Genomic DNA, 26,125 nt, shown 5'->3' on the forward strand with positions numbered 1-26,125 from the left:
ATCCTAGTTCTATATTTTTTTGACACATACTTTTAGTATAAATGGATTTACAATAATGTGGATTTAGGATTTTTTTTTTTTTGATGTATTATAAAAAGTAATTACAGTTTGTATGTTTAGGTTAATACTTTATTCAGTATAAGCATGTTTAGTTTTCTTACATGTTTAGTTTTCTTTCTTTACAATGTAAACTTGTGTTTCACTTTTCAATTTGCAGGGAGTAGATGCTCCAGTGTTTCAAGTGTCTATCAGGTGGATTTAAAGTACTGACAAGTCATGGACCAACAAGCTAATTCCACAGCAATTACAGAATTCTTCCTCCTTGAATTTCCAGATGTTCATCGTGAATATTACACAGCAGTTGGATCCCTTCTCCTCCTCCTGTATCTCACAATTATAAGAGGGAACATTTTCATTATTGCATTTGTGTATTATGAAAAGAGCCTTCAAAAACCATGCTACCTGATCTTCTGCAATCTTGCTGTGGTGGACATTGCTTTTGGAACCATCACAATGCCTAAAACAATTGCAAAATATTTGCTTAAAGATGAAACAATACCATTCCATGCTTGCTTTATACAAATGTTTTTTGTCCATTATTGTGCAAATGTTACATCTTTCATTTTGCTATTAATGGCTGCTGATCGATTTATTGCTATATGTAACCCCCTCAGATACCCTGCACTTGTTACAAACCATTCCACAGCAATTGCATGTCTACTCACCTGGGTGCTTCCAATCCCACTTCTGACAGCTTTAGTTCTAAAGACAATAGCTGAGCACTACTGTGACTCCAATGTAATAGAGCAGTGTTTTTGTGACCATAATTCTCTAGGTAAGATAGCCTGTAGTGATTTTAGGCATGTAAAGCTATTGACCTTTTATATATTTACGACTGTTCTGTTGTTCCCTCTTTTTTTTCCATCATGTTGTCCTATATAGCAATCATCATAACTGTCTTAAAAATATCCAATGCTCAAGCAATGCACAAAGCATTCTCCACACATAGCCTTCAGCTCCTTATTATAGGCATTTATTATGTGCCCCGGTGTGCTGCTTATATTACTGACCAAAAGGTCCAAATGAACATTAGTGCTCGCATTATGATTTGTATGTTATATAGTCAGTTTCCACCTCTTGTCAATCCAGTAATATTCTCCTTTCAAACTAAACAAATCTAAGATGTTTTCATGATGAAATTAAGAAAGGTCATGACAAATTATTAACAAAAAGCTTCTTCAGACTGATGAAATACTCTTCATCTTAGTTCTCAGATGTTTGCAGCAGTACTGAAAGCATATTCAGATGAGCGATCAACTGAAACCACCTTTACTGAAACAAAAGTTTTTCAGTAGGCCAATTCAGTACAGTGTAAAGTTATAATCATGGTCATCTTAAAATTAGAAGGTGAGTTACTTCACAAACTTTAATTAGACTTAATTAAACAAAATGAAGTGCAAGGACTTGTAGTATTAAAGGTGAATATCATTTCATCATCAATATAAGATAACATGACACAAATGTCTATATCCAATATCCAAGTAAGTTTGAAAACTTATTGTACTTTTAAAATAAAACTGAACTAACAATGTCTTCATTGAAAACAGGCAGATTTGTTAGGTATGCTGATTGCAATTCACTGCAGCATCATTTATATTTTTGTTGATTGTTTCTAGTAAGTATTTATTCATATAACACCTTTAAAACCAAATTGCCACATGATTTAAATAATAATGCAAGCTTAAATTACCAACTCTTTGCTGTTTATCTAAACAAAAGTAAATACTGAAAATAAGCAAAATTGTTACCCTGAAACACAAGTTATTGTTTTATTGTTTTATTGAGAAGCTGTTGTGATGAAATTAAGAAAACTTGAAATTCAGAAAGTGATCAACTGAAAGCTTTAGGCTAAAAAATGTTTTTGGGACATGACTAGCTATGTACATATATTATGTGTTCATTTTTTGGTAATTCATAAAAATCTTGATTAAATACTTATGCTCTCAGTCTTCTTTCTTTTATCCAGTCAGTACTGAAAGTATCTTCATACCAGTGATCAAATAAGAGCACCTTTAGACTCAAAAAACAGTAATGTTTTCAGTACCTCACTCTGCACTTAAAAAAATAAAACTTAGAAGACAAATTACAGCATTTTGTGTTAACAGTTTGAAGGCCTCAGAGTTCACATGGCTTCTAATTTCTGACCCTTCCACTTAGATATTTTAATCCAGATTTATAAAATTAGCAAAAAGAGGTGGACTGAAAGCTCACTTGAATGTATGGATTACCCTTCAGATGATTTGTCAATGTTATGTGCATTTTGAAAAGTAGAAAACAAAAGTACAAATGAAGTTGGGTTTCCATCCATTGCAGTTATGTGAAAAATTAAAGGATTACATAACGTGCATGTCAAATCAATCTGTATATTGATTTTTTCTTTTTTTTCTAGAAGGTGTCATGTGGGTGAGTCATGTATAGGGAGTAGGGTAGGGGTAGGGTTATCTTAGGGTTAATGCTTGCCCCATGTTAATATAATTATAATTCATTAAGATGTCTAGAAAGCACAAAAAATGCTGACAACCTTAAACTTCACAACAAAAATAACATCAAAATTGTCTCTTAACTGGTGCTTATGTGAATATTTACACTACTCTGTATATAGAATGTCCTGAGTGTCTTCCCTCTATAGACAAAAGTAAGAATATTGCAGTCTGACACTCAATTTTGCCAAATGAAAATGCAGTTAAGACTGCTACGCTAAGTGGAATCTCAAGAAATACAAAACACACATGACGTTACTTTTCAGTAACAACATGTGGAATACATGCCAGATTGAAAAGCAAAACCTCTATTGTATTGTTTTCATTTCATATGACCTCTTTATTGAAAAACAATATGTAGGGCTTTGCAAAATGAAATACTGAATTTGTGTCACAATTGAATGCAATCCGCCTTAAAAAGCAATCATGTCATAACTATATTGCTTTCTACTTCAGGCATTCATACTTCACTGAAATGAGGTCATTACAGTCAACACAGTTAAATACAATGTATAGATGAGATTGCATTTAAGATTGAGATTCTGAGGTCCATTGCTTTGATTTAATGTTAATTGATCACATAACAGAAAAAAACCAAAAAACTTTATTTAAAGTGAAAAATTCTATATTAACGCTAGAACTCAAACCACCTTTGTCTTCCACTATGTGGTGTTGTACCAAAACAAAGCAATATAAGCATCACTGCAATTGAGTGAAGAACAGTGTGGTATCCATGCCGCAATGAAATGTGCCCACTTTGCAATTGTAGATTGCTGCTGAATTTAGGGTATTGTCCATCATATACGCAAATTCTGATGACATTAAAGAACTAGAAAACAAGAGGAGACATATCTTTCTGTTGACACTGAAATATATTTACTGCAATTTTACTGCAAAATATGACAAACTCACGTGATTACCCCAACATTCAAGCTGCACAAAATAACTGAAATAATTTTGAGGGAATGATAAATAAATACATGACATCTGATATAACATGCTGCAAATTATTTCATTAAAAAATACTAAGTAGAGTTTAAATATTATATTATTATTCATTGTTATCCCCACAGCTCTTGTAGCTCTTTTGAGATGAGGAGTTTTCCACCCTCCTTAATGTGAAGGTTTTAATTGGGAGAATGCATCTGCAGCAGGGCAGAGATGTCAACTTGAGTCAGCGACTTGAACTCAAGTCACACTTCAGCTCAGTTTTGCTTAACTCTCTGGTGACTTTTCCTTAACTGACTCTTGATTTGACGCGTGAGTTAAGCCTCATAAAAAGTCAAATAAAAAGTATTCTAGTCAGCTAGCTATTTAGACTGATAGCTAATAAGTGCTTTATGTTATTTTAATATCGTTAAGCTTCATATCATTGTAAGTAGTTTTTGTATTTTTTAGCTACATGCTCCATTGTCCTATTGTCATTTGCAGGCCAGTGTAAATGTAACATTCACGCACTGTTTTGTGTATTTGCAATTGAGAATGCAAGTTAGCATCCACATAAATAAATGATACTGAAAAATGTAAAAAAAAAACCAACAAAAAAAAGATCTGGGGAACAAACCAAGGGACCAGCCTGGCAGAGGACAGGCAAGCAGGACAGAGGCAATGCCCCATGAAATCAGGGCACGCTGCAGTCAGAAACATCATGAAAGAAGCTGGAAGGCGTTGTGAACTGTGGTACAGCAATGGCGCCCTCTAGGAGGCAGAAAGGCACAGGAACTGCCAGAAACAGGACACAGGGGTAGCCTCTTCCACGCAGAGTAGCATCTTCTAGGCAGAGCAATGTTTTCCACACTGTGCTCAAAACCAGAGACTGGAGACAGGGTGTCATCAATGCAGGTGACTAGAGACAGAGCTGGAAACCTGAAAATATGCACTGAGAGGGAGACCCCTGGGTGTCCTTCTAGACTAACAATCTCCCCCATGCCAGATGAGCACTAGATGACCACAGAAGATTCGGATTTAGGGGCAAATAGCCTTCAAACAAACAAAACAAAAGTACATGGTTCTCAGTGCCATAGGAACCACAACACCTTAGTGGGAAACCATGACACATGTTTTCTCTGGTACTTTCCACAGCCAAATGCAGGCTGGGTAGGTCTGATTTTAAATGTTTTACTGTTTTACTGAAAGTCTCTTACATAACATGAGGTTGATGTATTTCATTTATATTAAATATTATAGTGATTTGTTGTTTAGTATTATTAAAATGTTTTAATCTTGTTTCTTTTATATAATAGTTTTACCATGGTATTCAATTTATCTTTGTAGCACATTGAGATCTTCACCTAAATAAAAGGTGCATTGTAAATAAAATGCATTATTATTATTATTATTATTATTATTATTATTATTATTATTATTATTATTATTATTATTATTATTATTATTTTATTTAATTTTTAATAATAATAATAATAATTAACATTAAGGGTTAGCTTTAAAATTGTTTATAAACATGCTATTACACCAAACCAGTCATAGAATGGCTAAATAATGTAAATCCAGTTTTAATTTACTGTCTTGTTGTCAGTTAAGGAAACCACAGAATGTACCCCCAACTATGTATGATCAGTGTTTCTTTTCATTCCCAGAGATATGTTTGTGTCGTGATGTGTTTCTCAGATTGAAGAAAAACAGAAGTGGCAGTCATTTTGACTGAAGAACAGCAGTTTATTTGAAGTTCCACACTATTCTCTGCTGACCTCATGAGCACAGAGTAAACACAAACATCACAACATGCATTATTATTACATCAGGTAGTAGCGTGCCTCCAGTGTCTGAAAAAAATGTTTATAAGGTGGTACTTCAGTGACTTATTTCAATTGGGTTTTGTCAGTTCCAACATTTCTATAGCTACTATTTTACATAAGGAAGGCATTTACATTTACAGTTTAACTCATTTGGCAGAGGCAAGAGAGCAATATTTGGATAGCTGCTGATAGTAAGTCTATATTATTTAATACATAGTGTGGTATTTATAAAATGTGATAGAAGTATTTCACCTGTAATTGTTTCCTATCATTATTAGCAGAAAATCCTCATTAAACTGTATTTTTACATTTTTAATTATGTAACAGATATGTTTTAAATTTGGCTTAATGATTTTAGCAGAATGTTTAATCATATCAGAATCTAACCTTCTGTTGCCTTTTTTAAACATGCAGTGAGTAGACTGGTGTTTTATTAGGTGATTTTGGAACAACAAGAAAGTCATGGACCAACATGACAATTCCACAACAATTACAGAATTCTTCCTCCTTGGATTTCCAGGAGTCCTTCCAGAATATTACGCAGCAGTTGGAACCCTTCTCCTCTTCATTTATCTCACACTTGTAGGGGGAAACATTTTCATTATTGCATTTGTGTCTTATGAAAAGAGTCTTCAAAAGCCATGCTACCTTGTCTTCTGTAATCTTGCTGTTGTTGACTTTGCTTTTGGAAGCACCACAATGCCTAAAATAATTGCAAAGTACCTGTTAAAAGATGAAACTTTGACATTTCATAGTTGCATTGCACAAATGTTTTTTGTCCATTATTTTGGCACTGTCACTTCTTTCCTTTTACTATTGATGGCAATTGATCGATTTATTGCCATATGTAACCCGCTCAGATACCCAGCTCTTGTTACAAACCATTCCATGGCAATCGCTTGTGTTTTCTTTTGGGTTTTTCCAATCTCATTTCTGACAGTGATAGTTCACCAGACCACAGCCGCATCTTATTGTGACTCCAATATAATAACACAATGCTTTTGTGACCTAGTTTCAATAACTAGATTGGCCTGTGGTGATTTAAGGAGTCTTACATTTTTTTCCTTGATTGTGGCTTTGACTGTGCTGTTGGGCCCCCTTGCTTTCATCATATTCTCCTACATAACAATCATCTTAACTGTCTTAAAAATATCCAATGTTCAAGCAATGTACAAAACATTCTCCACGTGTAGCCCTCAGCTTCTTATCATATGCCTTTACTATCTGCCACGATGTGCTGTCTATATTACTGATGTAAAGGTTCAAATGAACATTGCTAATCGCATTATGGTGATTATGTGGTATAGTTTGTTTCCCCCTCTTGTTAATCCAATGATATTCTGCTTTCGAACTAAGGAAATTCGAGAATCTGTCATGATGAAGCTGAGAAAAATTCATAATGATCAACTAAAAGCTCCCTGAGGCTCAGCGCACTGCTCAGTCAGTACAGTATGTACACGTGCTTTTTATAACAGTCTCTGTCTATCCATTATCTATTTTTGTCTAGTCAGTAGTCGTAGGAATAGCATTTATTTTATTACATTTATTTATATGTTCACATATATGAATTAAAAATCCCATTACATACAAATATTTGTTTTCTCAGCTTTCTCCAGTAATTTAAACTGATTTAAATTAAATGACTAATGTGAATATAGATCAGGGCTACATGCCCTGAAGAAGTGCTAAGCAAGTGCTACATGTGCATTTTTCAAAAGTAGTTATGACTTGCTGATACAATAAAGACAATTTAAAGATTGCATTGGTTTGGAGAGTTCTCTGTCTCTCTTTTTCTATAGTGGATGTTTTCTCTGGACATCTGATTTTTTCACTACACCTAAAACAAAGATTCTGCTATATAGAGCATGCCTACAACTATTCTAAAATACTACTATTATTTCTACAAGATTATTAATGATTTCATTATATATTTACATTTCTACAGCAATCTTTCAAATTGTAGAGTAATATTTTTTTTAAATTTCAATTAATATTTATTGAACAAGGACATTCCTCAGGATTTGTATGTAACAATTAAAAAATGATCACTGAATATTGCATGAAAGTCCATGTTTGGGAACAGCCCTTCCCCCAGTATAGCTATATTGTCTGCAAATAACTAAAAGCTCCCAGTTTTGGTGCTATTAAGTATTTCAATTGATACAATGGGTTTCCTCGAATCGTCCACAAATCGCCCACTGAATCAAGCAGCTTCTTAGAGATGGTTTCACACAATTGCAGGTGAAATATTTTAGATAGTAAATACTTCACTCTTGTCAGGCATTTTTCTTAACTCACTAAAAACTGCAGTTGTAAAGCCTCTCTTAACGAAAAATTTAGAGGTGACTGTTAAAGATCCATTTCAAATCTACTGTTCATTGACCAAATCATTGAGAAAATTGTCTTGAAACAAAAATATGGAAGCCACTGTGACTATGCCATACATGAGAACCAGGTACTCACAGTCACCTTCTCTGATCCTAATCAGATTGTAGGCACGCCGTAGATCTAACTTTGTGTAGTACAGCACATCTCTAAGCTGCTCTAAAGTTGCTTGGCCCAGAGGTACAGTGTGCAGGTATTTCACTAGAAGGGTAATAAGGCCTCCGTAGTTTATGCATGACCTCAGCCACTGTGGTTTTTTGACAAAAAGAAGATGCAGACTGAGGGAGGTATGGTGGAGTGGCCCTTGGACCAAAGGTCTCCTAAATGTATTGTTCCATCACTCCTTCCTCCAAGGACATCCTGTTATCGAGGAGCCAGATGGAGCAATCTGCACTGCAATAGCGAGGAAGCTGCGTGGTCTTCATACCTATACATACATCAGCCAAATCACAATAGGGTTCAGGAATAGATGTGGTAGAGTTGACATTGTGGTGGACCAGAGAGCCAGGGCCACAGGTCTAAGGCAAATGGGCCTGATAGAAGAAGGACAATCTGATGATCTGGTTTTCTGGCCATGAAATGAGGGGATTGGGATGTTGAATAGCAATTTACTTAGGGAAAGAGGCAAGACGTGATGCGAAAACAGGCAGTAGTCAAAGGTGATGCAGAGGCTGAACAAACAGGTAAGGTTTTCCAAATCGAAGTTAGGTACAGGCATGAGTCAAAACCAGAGTAACAATAAACATGCAGCATGTAGACCAGGCAAAACATATGTATCATAATCCAAAATCAGTCCATGTAGACAACAGGAAAAAGGCAATCCAAAGATAATGCTCAGTACACATAATGAAATGGCACTACTTTGCACTAAGGAATGGTTACAGCTTTACTTAAATGTTAAGAGTACTGATACATGGTACCAGTCTGCAAACTCAATGATGCTGGAGGACAGCATTGATGTGTTGATGTATTTCCTCCCAGGCTTGCTCGCTATGAGCCATCCAGGAATCCACAGCCAGGAAATCTGGGGGTTGGTTGTCCATGGTGACAATGGTGGCTGATAAGCTAAAGTACACTCAAAAGGGGTTTTTCCAATAGTAGTACATGCTAAGAAGTTCTGTGCTATCTCTGCCCACAATATGTATTTTGCCAGGTCTGGCAGGTTATTGTGACAATATAGTCAGAGGTCTTTTCCTAATTATTCATTTGCCCACTCACATCGACTGTTAGCTTTAGGGTGGCATTACGGACACACCCAGATGCTCGAAAAAAGCCAACCATACCTGTTACGTAAACTGAGGTCCCCTATCACTCAAAATATCCTCAGGAATTCCACAGAACCTAAAAACTAGCTCACATAATGTTTCTGCTATCTGAAATGATTGGGTATGCCCTTGAAAGGAATAAACCCCATTCCCTTTGAGAAATGCTTGATGACTGTGAGTATTATGTTATGACCCTGTGAACATGGAAGATCTGTAACAAAGTCCATGGAGGCAATGGCCTGAGGTTTACAGCAGGCAATCATTTGGGGGTTTTACATTGTAAACATATGGAACAAGGTGCTACATACCAGTGGACATTCTTACATAACATATCCCACCAGTAGTGATTCAAGATAAGTTGTTGCAAGCATGTCTTACCTGGACATCTGAAGGTTAGCTTGGTGAGACCACCGTGCTTGGTGAGAGTTAAGGCACTTGTCAACTTGTCAGGCTTTTGTAGTCCGTTAATAGTACAAATGGATGCTTCACCCCCTTGAGCCAATGACACCACTCCTCTAATGCCAGTTCTAGTAACTAACAGTCTCCTATTCCATAGTTGCATTCTGCTGGATTGAGTTTATGTGAATAGAATGTCACAGGGAAAAGTTTAGAAGAGGCATCTAGTCTGTGAGATAATATTGATCCAACTCCTGTATCACAGGCATCTACCTCAACCGTAAATGGTTCATCGGAATTTGGGAGCTTTAGAACGGGGCAAACGTGAAGGCTCTTTTTAAGGCTTTGAATGCTTCTGCTGCTCGAGGGGACCATCGCAACTTTTTACTTGCCCCAGGGTTGTGGGGGGGCTGCCAAAATACTAAAATTCTTTGTAAATCTTTGCTAAAAACTGGAAAAATAAGAGACATTACTGTGACTGTATAAACAAATCTTCAAAAGGAAAGAACTAGAGACCAACCCCTTAGTGTGCACAGTCACCAGATTAGCACGCCTTTGCAATTTTTCTAGGGGTTGGCGCATAACCCGTTAAACAGCCAGCATTCCTGTAAGATGTTGTCTATTCAGCCCTTCCACAGTCAAAACAAAGCCCATAACGTCATCTATGCTCCTTATCTGTAGGATGAAGATGAAAGGAATCACATTGCATGAGCTCAGAATTACAAGTAGTTCCTAAAGGACTTGTTGGGCATTTGCTACCTGCTGCAATGGGTTGAAACTCTCTAGCATATTCTGAAAAAGAGCAATTCCCCTGACAGAGGTTGGGTAATAGCTCCCTGTAGGCTCTGCCCTCATGAGCATGGTCAAAGACTGTTCCACGTTCTGCAGTGAACTAATCATAACTGAATGTCTGAATATGTGACCACACTGCTGTCGCCCATTCCAATGCTTTGTCAGTAAGGTGAGATACCATAAAGGCTATTTTGGCTTGATCATCACTGCCTGTTCAGTTCCTGAAATAAAGGGAACACTGGTGCAAAAAACCTCTGCACCTCTCGGGGTCACCGTCGATCTTGGCTTGTTTACTGACTGGCCAACTTGGTTCCTGGAAGCAGAGGTAAGGGAATGGGTAAAACCCTCCAGTAGCAGTAGGTGTAGTACCAACAACTGACCTTGTGAAGCCTCTTGTAAATTGTTTGAATCTGCCTTCTGCATTTTAGGCGAAGTATTCAGTAACGGGTGAAGATAATAAGGACACTCGCAGATTAGGATATTGAATAGCAATTTACTTAGGAAAAGAGGCAAGATGTGATCCAAAAACAGGCAGTAGTCAGAGGTGATGCAGAGGCTGCACAAACAGGTAAGGTTTTCCAAGTTGAAGTCAGGTACAGGCATGAGTCAAAGCCAGAGTAACAATAAACATGCGACCTGTAGACAGGGCAAAACCAAAGAATCTTAATCCAAAAACAGTCCAGGTAGACAACACTAAAAAGGCAATCCAAAGATAATGCTAAGTATGCATAATGAAATAGCACTACTTCACACTGAGGAATGGTTACAGCTTTACTTAAAAATTAAGAGGATAATTAGAGTCAGGTGTAAGCAAATTCCAAAGAGGCCAATCTCCAGTGTTCTCCTGAGGCATGCTGAGATTTGGTATTTGGTTTGGTGTAGTAGGGCAATGTGACTCTAGAGCATATATTATTACCTCAAGCAGCAAAAGGCCTCGAGTGTTTTGGAAAAATGTTTATAAAGTAATGCAGCGATGACCTCTTTTTAGTTGGGTTCTGTCAATGTAGACTTCAGAATTTTCTTCAGAATACATTTCTGCAACTACTATTAAACATACATGGAGGCAAGAAACCATAATTATACACTGATTCATTTTAGCACTAAATACATAGTTATTGCAATGGTATTTACAAAATGTTTTGGAAAATATAACTTATTGTATCCTTACAACTGTATTATTATTCTTAAATCATGTTACAGCTTATTTTTAAATTCAGCTTTTTTAGCAGTATGTTTATTATATCAAAATACACAACCTAGACCTAACTGTTTCCTTTTTAAACTTGCAGTGAGTTGGTGAATGTTTTATTAAGTGGTTTTGGAACACTGTCAAAGTCATGGACCGACATGCCAATTCCACAACAATTACAGAATTCTTCCTCCTTGGATTTCCAGGAGTTCTTCCAGAATATTACGCAGCAGTTGGAACCCTTCTTCTCTTCATTTATCTCACACTTTCAGGGGGGAACATTTTCATTATTGCATTTGTGTCTTATGAAAAGAGCCTTCAAAAACCATGCTACCTGATCTTTTGTAATCTCGCTGCAGCAGACTTTGTTTTTGGAACAGTCACAATGCCTAAAATAATTGCAAAGTACCTGTTAAAAGATGAAACTCTGTCATTCCATGCTTGCTTTGTACAAATGTTTTTTATTCATTATCTTGGGACTGTGACAGCTCTCATTTTGCTATTAATGGCTGCTGATCGATTTATTAGTATATGTAACCCCCTCAGATACCCTGCGATTATTACAAATCAGTCCATGGCAATTGCATGTGCAGTGTTCTGGGTAATTCCAGTGGTGTGGTTGCCTGTGGTAGTTCATCAGACCATAGCTGTGCCCTATTGTGACTCCAATATAATAACACAATGCTTTTGTGACCGAGCTTCAATAACTAGACTGGCCTGTGGTGATTTAATGAGTATTACATTTTTTTCTTTTAGTATGGCTATGATTGTGTTGTTGGGCCCCCTTGCTTTCATTATATTCTCCTACATAGCAATCATCTTAACTGTCTTAAAAATATCCAATGTTCAAGCAAAGTACAAAACATTCTCCACGTGTAGCCCTCAGCTTCTTATCATATGCCTTTACTATCTGCCACGATGTGCTGTCTATATTACTGATGTAAAGGTTCAAATGAACATTGCTAATCGCATTATGGTGATTATGTGGTATAGTCTGTTTCCCCCTCTTGTTAATCCAATAATATTCTGCTTTCGAACTAGGGAAATTCGAGAATCTGTCATGATGAAGCTGAGAAAAATTCACAATGATCAACTGAAAGCTCCCTGAAGCTCAGCGCACTGCTCAGTTGATACAGTATGTACACGTTCTTTCCCCCTGACTTTATTTTATGTAAACAGACTACTAATGTGAATTTACCAATATTTCTTCCGTAAGCAATGTTTTACAAGTTGTGCTTTAATATTTCAAGAGTATGGATTATTTACTGAACTGTGAAACAAATACGTTTTGATTTACTATGCTGTAGCTCTTTAATTTCTATATGTTTATATTTTTCTTTTTTAACATTCTTCAAACAACATAATTCTCCTCAATTAAAATATTTCAGATTGTAGTTGTAGAACCACCAAATTACATTCTCTTCTGAATTGTTTCTCACTGGAGCCAAAAGTTCACAGTTGCCTTGGTTTACTTTTATGCTGTGCGTTGACAGCATTTTTCTTCACTGCTTGCATATATACAGTACACAATATTCAAGTGTATCTATCTATCTATCTATCTATCTATCTATCTATCTATCTATCTATCTATCTATCTATCTATCTATCTATCTATCTATCTATCTATCTATCTATCTATCTATCTACCTACCTACCGACCTACCTACCTACCCACCTATCTACATTGTGTAACCATAGTGTGGTGCTGATGGAAGTTACATCAACCAAGATGAATAAATCTCAGTGGGCCTTTCCTAGGTTCAGTTGAGTGTTTAAACAATGAAGGCGTAATTCTGCATTTAATAAATGCACTGCGACAACAACAGTAACTGTACAAATACAATTCAGTCCAAAAAAGGGAATAAAAGTTGCTACCCGGGTAGTCGTATTCTTTCTTCCGTGCACGTTTTAAATTCAGTCCCTTTTAACTACAGTCTCCCTTGCATATGTGTGTGTGTGCGTGTGTGTGAGGAAAAAAAAGACTACATGGTGAGCAAAACCTTTGCTCACTGAACAGTGGGGACACGATCACTGAATGTAACGCTTCCCTAGCATGAGAAACTTAGGTGGGTTACAATTGCATATTACATATTATTCATTTTGTTATAGAAAACAATTACAACAATGTAATTACAACAGAGTTGTACAGCCATTAATGTTATCAATGACAGTAGCAAATTAGCCACATATAACCAACTTCATCATAAATTTTTAACTGACCTTCATTATATTGGTGCCACTCTTACAAATCAGGCAGGACACGGGCAAAATAATATTTTATTTATTTAGCATGTTATTGATAAAGCAGGTTAACTACAAAATAGTGAGCAAAAGCATAAAACAGGAAGATGATCAATGAGACAAGCAGGCTACTACAGGGCATCCAGATACATCAGGAAAAATGTATCCAAATTGACCACATCATCCTCCTGAAACCATGGAGAGAGATGATCCCTGTTGCTCTGGCAATGGTGGTTCCTGGGAGAGATAAATTGGATCAGAGATTCCTAAAAGAAAACTTTAATCCTACTCTGGTTCCTTAATCCTAATCTCTGTCCCAGAAAGCACAGATTGCCAACTTCCAATATGAATTTGTGGATGTGATTTTGCCTCCATCTGGTCGCACAAACCTCAAGGCCACACATTGTAGGGTCCAATTGAGGTATTAGTGGACCCTCTCTGTCTAGTCATTTCACTGATTTGATGCCTCCAGCAGCCAGTAAAAGGCCACATAAAACTGGTTGACAAACCTCAGACTGACACCTTGTCCATTGGTAGCCCATGCACACAAACTACATGCCTGGTGTGCATTTCAGATGGCAGTTTCAATCCCCACTGAAATGGAAAAATGGATTTGGTGTTTGACTCCTTGCAGACATTGTCTCCATTCCTCCATGGCCATCTTGAATACCAAAAGTTCCCAATCCCCATTATTGTAATTACATTACATGCTGGTGAGGAAATGCAAAAAAGAAGGCACACGGGAGCAGCCTACAACTGGGGCCTATGAGAAAGTATTGTGCCTATGATAACATTGCAGGCATTAACCTCTCAATTTATCTTTCTGAATAAGGAATCATCCAATCTTACTAAGGTTAAATATGGTGTCCCACAAAGGTTAGTGCGTGGCCTTCCATTGTCTTCCTCTACATGCTATCGCTCGGTACCATAATCTGCAAGTCTGGCATCAGCTTTCATTCCTATGTTGATGATATCCAGCTTTATTATCAGATAAACCAAATGACCCTTCCAATCTTAACAAAATAAAAGAATGTGTAAAGGGAGTTAAATGTTGGATGGCAAGAAATGGCAAGTAAAAATCTTTGATTCCAATATCTCATTTGATGCACACATATGTAATGTCATCAGAAGTTTTTTCCACCTACGCGATATTGCCAGACAATGAATGATATTATCCCTTAAAGATACTCATCCATGCTTTCATAACAAAAACATTTTTTCATAACAAAAATGCGGCTGGACTACCGCAGTGCTCTTCTAGCTGACTGTTCCAGTAAATCACTAAATAAGCTCCGGTTGGTCCAGAATGCAGCATCCAGAGTTCTCGATCAAACCAAAACATTTGAGCACTTTGCTCCCATTCTCTCTGCTCTGCAATGGCTATCAGTTAAATTCCGTATTGATTTCATATCGTGTGTTATTATTATTATTAGTAGTAGTAGTAGTAGTAGTAGTAGTAGTAGTATTATAAAGTTTACTGTTATTAATATTATTTAATATTGTCATGGTCATTGAAGAGGGTACATTTAAAACATCTCTATTTGTAATAGTCTATTTAAAGTCATGTGTGGTGCTATGTAACATGTATATATAAAGGCAGAAATTATATTTAGATTTTTACTCTGGCAGTGTCCTGAGAAATTAGGCCTACACGCATCCAGCATAATAAAGTCTAGCTCAGCTCCCACTTGTGTTGATTTAGCATCCCATCTGGAAGTTAAACAGTTTAGTTGCACTAAGTATTAAATGCTGTTAAACCACAGCCAAGCTATTGAAAGAGCGGTAGCACCCAAATGTTTACAAAAACAATATCTATGAAAAGAAAAACCACTGTGGTATCCATAAACAAATCAAGAGTGTTTACTTTGTGTCATCTGAACTCTCTAAAGAATTGCTTGGATGACAGAGTTATTTGCAAGCCTACGTCAAAGAATGTTTTAATGTTCCTCCCAAAAACATGTTTTAAAGCTGCAGCCTGGCTTACCCCCTACCATGTAGGTGCAGGGCTAACACTACCAGAGCACAGAGCATAATTTAAACAAGGTATGTTTCAGTATCTCACAAATCGTGGTTATATTGTACTGTAAATGAGGACAGTATTTCACTTAATTCACTATTTATCGAAAATAAGATATTTTGTGTATATTCTATGTAGGTGTGTAAAAGTCATGTTGCTCCTTTTTTTGTGAGATGAACAGCACAATCAACATCCATGAGTTTGTCCTCCAAGGCTTTCCAGGACTCTCTGTTCAGTATTATTCACTGGTAGCAGTTTGTTTTTTCATTACATATCTGATACTGGCAGCTGGGAATGTTTTCATTATTGTATTTGTAGCATGTGAAAGAAGTCTTCAAAAGGCAACGTACATTATCTTCTGTAATCTTGCAGCAGTAGATTTAGGATTTGGGACTGCAATTCTTCCAAGAATTATTTCTAAGTACTGGTTGTCAAATAATATCATGCCATTTAAAGTTTGTTTTACACAAATGTATTTTGTCCATTATCTAGGAGCTTGCAGTTCATTTTTTATGGCATTAATGGCCCTTGACAGATTGATTGCTATATGCAAACCACTCAGATACACAGCACTAATTAATAACTCCACTATTGCCATACTTTGCTTACTGGTTTGGATAGCTAACCTCATACAGCTAAGTGTAATTGTTGGCCAGGCCCTTAGTGTGATTTATTGTGGACCAAACATTATAGCTCAGTGCTACTGTGATCATTTCTCAATAATCAGACTGGCTTGTGCAGACACAACAACCATAAAAACCATTTCTACTTCAGTTGCTATGACAGTACTATGGGGTCCTTTATTTTTTATTATGTATTCATATGTGGCAATTATTATTTCAGTGATGAAAATCCCAAGTAAAGAGGGAAGACACAAAGTCTTTCTAACATGTACTCCTCAGTTGTTCATAATTTGCCTGTACTATCTACCTAGAAGCTTTGCGTATTTGGTATATATTATCGGCTTTGATTTTGGAACAGACATCCGCAGTATGATGACAATGATATACAGTCTGTTCCCTGCTCTTATCAATCCATTCATATACTGCTTTAAGACAAAAGATATTAAAGACACACTAATAAAAAAATTAAGAAAAGACAGCTGTGAGTAGATGGGCCTGTTACATAAACACAGGGAATATTGTCTTAAAGTACCATGTTTTTCTGGTTGCTTGTTTAATAGTTTGAGGGCACATAATCACTGATCAGTAACATGTGAATAGTAAATCTGTAAATTTGTACATGCTATTTTATATTGGGTGAGAGATATATTCATTTAATAAACAGTATTTGAGTGATATAAATTAATGATCAATCATTTTTAATATTAAGGACTGAAGCCATGTTGAACCCTACAGTAACATAAAAATGATATGTACTTTCTACAGGAACAAATAGAAAGTATATGTTTAGTAGGGCTATACCAGTGTCCCAGTGCTTGTTTTCAACACATTTGTACATTTTGGCCTAACTATTATTGAAGCCATACGTGTTGTAAAAAATCATGACCTGCAGACAATACTGCAAATCTGTTAACTGTTCATCTGTTCCTGTGCTCACTCTCTCTCTCTCTTTATCCCTCTCTCTGTCTGTCTCTCTCATGTGTTTTTTTCTTTGTTTGTTTGTTTGTTTGATTGATTGATGGAGCAGGATAATTTGTAGTAAATGATCAGTTATATCTTACATCTTTAAATTTGCTATTTCAAACTATATATGTGAGTGCTATATTAATTTCTTTTTTTTCACGTTAAAATCTTATTGTTTAATACCATTGATGTCATATTGTAAAGAGGCATAAAAGTGTAAAAGTAAGTAAATTGGTATTCTAAGTTTGGAAATGGGTGCAAGTTCCTTTTAAATTAGTAGCTAACTATAAAGAAAGCTACTTTTGTTGCTAATTCATACTTCGTGTTTTAAGTGTTTTTCTATTGGATATTTGCAGAAAATATTTTATTAATCTAGACAAACGTTTTGGCTCTGAAGTTATTAAAACTTATGTCAAATGTGTCCTGAACAAATCATTTTTTAGACAACACATTTTTAAACACTATCAATTAACTATATTTATAATTATTACATTCAAATAACATTAGAATTAACTTGGGCCATTGGCCAGTGGGTCATGATCTGAAAATGTCACATCTTTCTGGCAAGCAAAACAAACCTTTCACCATATATATACATTTACATTTTTGTAATGTTTACAACTTTTAGATTCATCTTTTGAAGATAATTGATACGTGTACAGCAGTCAGTCGATGCCCTTGTCCAGATCAGCTTACAGAAGTGCTTTGTAGTTGCTGTTAAATATATTTCCTCCTTTGAGGATAGATAGGTCAATGTTAAGAATACTAACAGATTAAAGCCCTGGCTAAAGTGGAAGACAGTAAAGGGGTGTTTGTAAAAGCTTAGTGACTCAGTGAACAGATACATCTTCAGCCTTCATTTAAACACAGCCTGTAACTCAGCTGTATGGAAAGCCAGTAAAAGTTAATTCCACCACCTGGTGGCCAAGATAGAGAAGACTCATGATGTACATCTTCTTTGAGTTTTGAGGGATGATGGCTGCACTACTAGAGACTCAAAGGCAGAGTGGAGCAGAACTATTCATTAGTACTTTTAGGTATCTGGCAGCTGGTCCAGTTATGGCTTTATAAGTGAGCAGTGTTTTAACTCTGAACCATTACAGGAAGCAGTAGAGGGAATGAAGCATTTAACATTGTTAGATTTTTTTTTTCTCTGTATGGTTTTTTGGGGGGTTTTTTTGTACATTGTAAGGGTCATTTTACATAATTACACCATATAAAAATTAAGGCTGAGTATCAAGCAGCTACTTCCTGTACAATATTACCTTGACAGTTCAAACTATTTAAAAAAAATAATACAATTTGTAAAAGATTAAAAATAAAAATAAAACAACAGCAATTCAACATCCTCCAAAGGCACATATATTTTTAGAGCACTGCCAGCAGATGGAACTACACCACCAGCAATGAGCATCAAAATATCTTTGACCTGCTCAGACTTCTCCAAATGACAAAAACTTGCACAATGAGAATCCTGAGGAAAATTTTCACACAATCTGACCAATACTATTCACCTTTTAAGTCTCTCATAATTTTAACTCCAAAATAGGTCATATAGAGATTTTATTTACAGGAAATTCTTAACGATTTATTTTCTAAAAACTCTATGCCTATATAGCACCTAGGCATATTTTTGGCTCTAAAGTTATTAAAATGTAAAGGAAATAAGTCATGAACAGGAGATTCTCTTCTAGACACTGAAAACATATTTTAAAGATTATAGATTAAAATTAACTTGTACTATAATGCCTTTATAAAAATGGGTCATTATCTGAAAAGCTCACATGCTTATGGCAAATAAGTCAAATCATTCAGCATATATACAACTATAGTTTTGCAGAATGCATAACTTTTGATGAATCCTGTGACAATTCTTTCGATGCCAAATGTACTTTCAGAGCACTGCCAGAAGATAGCACTACACCACCAGCAATGAACATCAAAATATCTGATCTGCTCAGATTTCTCCAAAGGACCAAAACTGCCATGATGAGAATTTAGTGGAAAATGTTGACACAACCTTGACAAACACAATTAACCTTTTAAAGTCTCTCATGTAATCTTCCTTTAACTCCAAATTAGAGAGTGTAAAATGTTTATTTAACCTTTATTAGAAACTCTATGCATGCAAATCTTCATAATCTGATATAACCACATAATTGTACTAAATATATTTTCAAATAATCTGTTCTTCATCACTGTGAGTGTTGCAGTCACAATCTGGAATGACAGGTAGGTTTGCTATGTCCTCAAAAACATCTGAGTAGGTATTAAAGCCGACCCCTAAATTAAGGAGGCCCCTCCCCTGCTGGATAGATCCAGGGGATGTTGTATTTGAAGGGGTCTCGATGTCTCTAAAATGTGATGGGATGGCCAGTACGAGCTGTCCTCTGGACCAGTCTACAACACAGGAAGCAAGTGAGGAGAGGTGAGGTGCACTGGATCAAAGATCAGGTCAAATTCAGAGACTGAACTGTAGCCTTTCTTTATGAGCTGCTGAGTTGATATTGATAGGTAAAGCCTGTTGGCTAACAATATTACATAATTAATTAACAAAGACAAAAAAGCTAATCTAAACATTAATGGGACTGATATATTTTTCCATAAGTATCGATCCCCCTTCTTACAGTGCTCATCTTTTTCACATTATAACACGTGAAAGTCACCCTACCTTCAGTCTCAGGGCCACGCCTGTTGTCCTGTGCATTGATCAAGCGGAGTTCATTCTCGTACTCATATTCAGAGCATGTGAAAGAGCTGTGCCTCTCACTCTCTGATGAGTTCTCCGCCATCCTGGCAGAGCTGAAGGCTCTGGGTAAATTAGTGGGCAGTCCAGTGCATGCCTGGGAAGGACAGGAGGCCTGATCTAGCAGGCTGCTCAGCCTCTTAACCTCATCTTCCGAGAGAAAACGAGGGTCCTCGGCTAGCTCAGGAAGTTTTTTCTTGTAGAGGAGATGGAGTCGATGGTCCCTGCACCGACGGTCCACATTACAACCAACACTTCTCTTAAGATGAGATTTATAATGTCTTACATCAGAGGATTCAAGGCCAGTAGTGTTCACCTTTTGTGAAGCTTTTCCTTTCCCCCATGATGGTAAATTATTAGAGTTATTGCAATGACCATCTATGTCTTTTTGCAGGAGCTCTATGTTAGAGCAGCAGGTTGTGTATGTACTATCAATCTCATAGTACTCCAGCTCGCTTCTTCTAAACCCTGTTCGATGGCTATGATTATAATTCTCAACTCTCCGCAACAGTTCCCCTGCCACTATCAGATCTGGCTGCTTGCTGCTCTCACTGCTAATGTCCTGACGACTACGGTCACCATGGTCCAGACTGAAAACCACATTGTCCGTGCCAAGCTGTTTGGTGGGTGGTGTACGGCAGGACAAAGCAAAGAATCAAGATTAGCACGATGAAGGTTACAGGAAGTACAAGAGCAACGATCCACAGGGGCGAACTTTTTGAAGTTTGAACACAAGCATCTCGGTGCTCAGTGGCAGGCAAGCATTCTCCACATGATGCAGCAGAGACGTTATTGACACAAATGCAACAGAAGGTGTCAAAATACAGTCACCGCCACCTATACAAGATGGAGCAAGGCAGGTTTCCTTAACGCAAGGGGTTAGGACACAGTGGTCTGCAGTCTGACATTCATTTTTGAAAAGAGAAGCACTGGGCTTCGCGTCCACCATCTCACTGTGTCCACTGAATGGTAAGACATGTCCATTAAGTTTGATGTGCTCCACACACCCTACAAATCCTGAAAAACAAAGATGCATGCAGAAGGCATGGTTATAAACAGGCTTGCAATTACAAACCTAACCCCACCAACTGGCCAACTGGATATTCTCAGAATCCACAAAGTAAGGCAGATTTCTCAGACAATTAGCCTAAAAAAAATTAAGAATGCAACATATTTCTGAGTGGCATGACAGAGACTGCAATTTAAAAAGACATTTTGAATGATGCATAAACATATCAAGTTATAATTTATGGTGTTTAATGAATGGCAAATGGCAACAGCAGAAAGTGCTAACCTGAACTGAAGTAGCTTGGGTGCCCAGATGGAGCTGATCCCAATGTGATCATCTCTACTGTGAAGACAGCCTGGCTGATGATGGCGTGAGTGATGTTCACAAAGGGGAGCTCATCCAGAAGCACACTGGCACCTTGTCTGTGTCTGCGCAGAAGGAGGATATGCCACCGACCGTCTGACACGCTTTTATCCACAGCAAGTTCCCATTGCTTCCCAGATGTGACATTCATGAACACATAGCGAGGTTGCCCATCAGATATCTGAGAAGGGAAAACCCCAAACAGCATTCAAAGTCAAATCATGTTCAGAGCTTTACATGTTACAGTCCTACCGAAATTAAAAAAAAAAAAAGTTTATTTGCCCTAGAAGTATTACTATAGCCAAGGCAATTTGCTTACCTTAAGTTTTAGTTGTAGTGTCCTGCCCCAAAATAAAAATGAAAACACAGGGTTTTTTTATTGTCCTGAATTTGACTTCAAAACTGACAAACCCTTGAATGACTCCATTTTTTCCATCCAGAAAGAACTGAAGCAGCTGGTTTCTGATATAGTTTTCCTTGACAAAAAACTCAACATAGGCCCCTTCACTAAGAAATAATGCATGATCCTCAGCGTTATCTATTAGATACACAGACACATATCTGTTAATTCACATACAAGGATTGCAAGTTACAGTAGATTATATGTTCACATCATATTAAATTAACACACAAAACATGTTAAGGGGTTTATTTTTTTTATACAAAGAAATGATTGGAACATCTTTTTATACTATATAAAAATAAACAGAGGAGAAAAAACAATTGGCATTACAACTAGCACATTTGGTTCCTGTGAAATTCCTGGGACACTGGCAATAGTGATAGGACCAGAGATCTTGGCAAACCCCTCCATTCAGACATTTATTGGTTCTACAAGGAGCAGCATCTGCCCATGGATATCTATAAAATGCAGAAAAGGGGTATCACATAAAAATAATAAGACTAAGGCCAATTGTTTTAACATATATCTAATATACTTGCTTCATTTTTGGTGGTGTCTGCCTCATCTTTCATCTCTTAATGGAAAAAAAATGATCTGAAGTTTCTCCAAATTAATATTTAGAATCTGAGAATCAACAGTCTCCTTACTCTGCATTGCCAAATTTCTTACAGTCTTCAGCTGGCTTCTAAATTTTCTAAAAGGCACTGCAGTCTGTCACTTTACTTTATTTTACTGTCTGAAATTTTTAACAGGGCTTTAACATACACTTTTAATTCAGGTCATTCATTATAATCAAATCCTACCTGTCAAGTATATTGCTAGATGCCAGGGCTTTTGAAGCATCAAGCTGGACATCGTTTACTTTCATATTTCTCACACATCCAACAAAGTCATGAGTCATGACTTGAGATGGCCTCAGTAAAACTACATCCATAGACTTCACGCCTCCCAGTGTAAGGTTATTAGTCCTAACATCCAGAGTCCTACATGCAAAAATGTCAAAGTTTCATAGGTTTAGTCAGTTGTATTAGGTTGAACAGTGAGACAGAAAATTGTTAGGAAAATGAATGAATTAAGACTATATAAGCATCATAAACAACTATTACCAAGTAAATTTTAAATGATATTTGATCTTGGGTGTAATATGTGATCCCACCTCTGGCTTCCTATGCCTTCATTGTGTGCCAAACAAAAGTTTTTGGTCTCATCAGCTGAGCAGCTGTCTACCTCTAGAGCAGCAATCTGCAAAACATGCAAACACTTAAGAGGAGCAAAATTATCTATGGCATAGACCAGAAGTCTCTGACTTTGTTACGGTTTGGGAACAAGTAATGCTTGGTCAGACGCAAGCCCTTATAAAGATAAGGTTGGAGACGTCTAGTTAAATGGTGCAGACTTTAATGACAGAAATAAATGCAATAAATATTTGGCATGAGGATGAATGACCTACATTTCCAGTTCTCCTAATGGTAATATTATGAAAGCTCCCATCAGCCACTGGTTTTCCTGTCTCCAGCCTTGTTACCCCTGACCCAAGGTCATAGGAGAGGCGAAGTCTTCCATCTACAATCTCAAGTGCAAGGAACTCTGAAGTTGATGGGTCTCCCGGGTTGTATAAAAGCAAAGAGTTCTGCATCACAGTTGCAAACTCCAGAGAGATTAAGTTGTATCTTGCATCTAAAGGGGGAAACTCCATATAGGACAACTCCTCAAAGCCATAGCTATGCTCTTCACAGTTAACTCCTGTAACACCTGAGGAAGAACAGGGTGTTCAGTGCATGGTCAGTGTAACTGCTTGGCTGCAACAGTGCCAGATATGAAAATTAATCGTCTATGAATTGTCTGTGAATTGTCTATGTAAAACTACATTGGTACATCTTACCAAATGGACAATGACAAGTGTATCCAGTTAAGAAGTTTGAGCAGTTGCCTACATGACAAGGAGATGACGCACAATGATCTATGATGAAGTCGCAAAATCTTCCTAAAAAAATTCAAAGAGACAATTAAATAACCTGTGACGCCTTTATGCTTTAAAAAAAAACAACTTTTGACTAAAAAAAGCCAGACACAGACTGACTTACCTTCATAACCAGGTCTGCAGTCACAGAAGAATCCTCCTTGAATGTTCCAGCATGTCCCACCATTGGAACACACTACTGTCTGACACTCGTTATCAACAGTGGAGCAACGAAGCCCTGAGAAACCCTCCGTACAATGGCAGAAAAATCCTCCAGGGCTGTTATAGCAGGTTCCCCCATTTTCACAAGGGTTCTCTATACATTCATCTATGTCAGACTCACACTTAGTTCCAGTGAATCCGATCAGGCAGGTACAGTTATACACTTCAGCATAATGCGGGGAGACGAATATAAGACGCGAGCTCTCCAACACAGTGACATCCTGATTGATGTGGATGTTTTTGCTGCAAGTAGTACCATTTTTGCAGGGTTTGAGTGAGCAAGGGTCACTGGTGATGTGAGAGATGCTAACATTGCTCTGTGCTTCAAGTAATTTCTTATGCATGCTCGAGATGACACTCGCCATTTCTCCAGTCAGGTATAGTCCATTGTAACTTTTCACTGCTGCTAGAAGAAGCATTTCATCTCCTTGTAACCTCATTCCAAATACGTGAGTTTTAGATGCTTGTAGATTAAAGAGGATATCAAGTGCTTTGACAAACTTCAGATACTTCAATGACAAAAAGTCCTCAGGAGTTGACACAGGCACATAGAACAAGATACAGTTGTCCAATGACAAATTAGTGAAGCCTTTGTAATTCACATAGATGCTGTTTTTACTGGTGGATGGAATTGGTCACTTGCTTCTACAATGATATTGTATGTTGCCTCGCCTTGAAATGGAAAGGACCACAGGTCACACATACCAAAGGAAAAACTAAACATTCTCACAGATCCGCTTATGAGACTGCAATTGAACACATTCGATTCATCCAGATTGTCTGGTTTCACATTACCAATCTGCCCTCCATTGAAGGAATTGCCATAATACTTGACCAAAATATTGATGTTTCTTTGTACTGGTGGATTGTCATTTTCATCTAAAACTTTAACATGAAACACAGTTGTGGAGGACAAGGGAGGCTCACCAGCATCTTGGATTACCATATGTACATAGAAAAGAGGGTTGCGTTCACGAACAAGTGGTCTTGAAGTGAAGAGAACCCCATCAGATGTGAGGGTAAAACTGTTTCCCGTGGCAGGCCTCATTAGCCAGTAGGTAAATGGGCCTTGGTTTGGAGGGAGATCATCATCTGTGACTGTCAGTGTGGCCACTAATGTGCCATGAGGCTGGTTTTCCCTAACATAGCCCTCTGTGGATGTAAGCTTAGGGGCATTATCATTTATGTCAATGATGGTAATAGCTATAATGGTACTGCCTGTTACAGGAGGAGAGCCTTCATCAGTGGCAGTGACTGTGAGGTTATAAAGAGACCATAGCTCTCTGTCCAGCTGATGGTTTACTCTAATAGTCCCACTGATAGGATCAATAGTGAATGATTCATTTTCATTTCCACCTTCAATGTCATAGGAGAACCTGCTCCATTTTAATACTACATCCTGGTCCAAAGCACTCACTTTGAATACAGAGGTCCCAACTGAGGTATCTTCGCGTACAGCTGCTGTGTAGAAAACAGATCCAAATTCTGGAGGATCATTTTTATCGATTACATGTATGTGAACAAGAGCTTCATCAGCATTGAAGCCAGTAATGCTTCCTCTGTTTGTGGCAAGAATGTGGAGCACTGCATGATTCTGCCCCTGATTTTTCAAATCCTTGGAAGTATATATTTTCCCACTGCTTTCATCAACTACAAAGCCTGCCTTTTTACCTTGACCAAAAATTAAGTAAAGCTTCTGGCCATTACACCCAAGATCATGGTCTATAGCCACAACCTGTCCAATCTCAGTTTGTAGAGGTACAGTCTCAAGCACAGAAAAGTTATAAAGATGTCTCTGAAAAGAAGGTATGTATTCGTTGACATCTGTAACTTGAATGTGAACATGTGCTATGTCATATAAATACTGATTATCTGGATTAGAGGCCTTGACAGTAAGTTCAAAACTCTGCTGTTGCTCAAAATCAAATATTTCCAGAGTGGTAATGGTGCCATTTCTGGAATCCAAAGAGAAGGACTCTGTATGTCCAGACAGTAGCTGATATATTATCTGAGCATGACTTCCAGAGTCCTCAGTGGCTCTTATCTGAATTACTGTTGATCCAATCACAGAGTTTTCAAAAATAAAGCCCAGGTATTCAGTGGATGTAAAGACTGGTGGGTTATCATTGACATCTGTAATGTTTATTGTGACTATGATTTTCCCAGTTTTAGAATACCAACCTCCATCCTTAGCAATGATAAGAAATTGATCATTTGCAACCTTCTCGAAGTCAAGGGGATTGACTATCTTGATT

At 37.3% G+C, this 26,125-nt stretch overlaps 3 protein-coding genes and 1 long non-coding RNA gene across 5 annotated transcripts; 3 read left to right on the forward strand and 1 right to left on the reverse strand.

Annotated features, from left to right (window-relative positions):
- Positions 1-5,385: 5,385 nt before the first annotated feature.
- On the forward strand, positions 5,386-7,032 carry LOC145651860 (olfactory receptor 1E16-like). Of its 2 annotated transcripts, none has more exons than XM_081700406.1 (2): positions 5,386-5,487; positions 5,711-7,032. In XM_081700406.1, exon 2 carries the CDS (start codon positions 5,759-5,761, stop codon positions 6,716-6,718), a length of 960 nt encoding a protein of 319 aa, XP_081556532.1. In that variant the 5' UTR covers positions 5,386-5,487; positions 5,711-5,758; the 3' UTR covers positions 6,719-7,032. The 2 variants fall into 2 exon arrangements, with proteins under 2 accessions (XP_081556532.1, XP_081556533.1); XM_081700407.1 differs by having other exon boundaries at positions 5,391-5,487; positions 5,734-7,032.
- A 4,404-nt stretch (positions 7,033-11,436) lies between these two features.
- On the forward strand, positions 11,437-13,172 carry LOC145651849 (olfactory receptor 2AT4-like). The gene has a single exon (XM_081700340.1). The coding sequence runs from the start codon at positions 11,472-11,474 to the stop codon at positions 12,429-12,431; it is 960 nt and encodes a 319-aa protein (XP_081556466.1). The 5' UTR covers positions 11,437-11,471; the 3' UTR covers positions 12,432-13,172.
- Positions 13,173-15,723: 2,551 nt separating this feature from the next.
- LOC145651863 (olfactory receptor 2AT4-like) lies at positions 15,724-17,242 on the forward strand. Its single transcript, XM_081700417.1, has one exon. The coding sequence runs from the start codon at positions 15,755-15,757 to the stop codon at positions 16,691-16,693; it is 939 nt and encodes a 312-aa protein (XP_081556543.1). The 5' UTR covers positions 15,724-15,754; the 3' UTR covers positions 16,694-17,242.
- Positions 17,243-22,347: 5,105 nt separating this feature from the next.
- On the reverse strand, positions 22,348-23,207 carry LOC145651785 (uncharacterized). Its single transcript, XR_014117761.1, has 3 exons — positions 23,139-23,207; positions 22,845-22,930; positions 22,348-22,671 (listed from the first exon to the last, which is right to left on the reverse strand). It is a non-coding gene; the product is annotated as an uncharacterized LOC145651785 (long non-coding RNA).
- Positions 23,208-26,125: the final 2,918 nt, after the last annotated feature.

The sequence above is a fragment of the Electrophorus electricus genome, chromosome 17, assembly GCF_041902795.1.
Source record: "Electrophorus electricus isolate QZ-2024a chromosome 17, ASM4190279v1, whole genome shotgun sequence".
NCBI lineage: Eukaryota > Metazoa > Chordata > Actinopteri > Gymnotiformes > Gymnotidae > Electrophorus > Electrophorus electricus.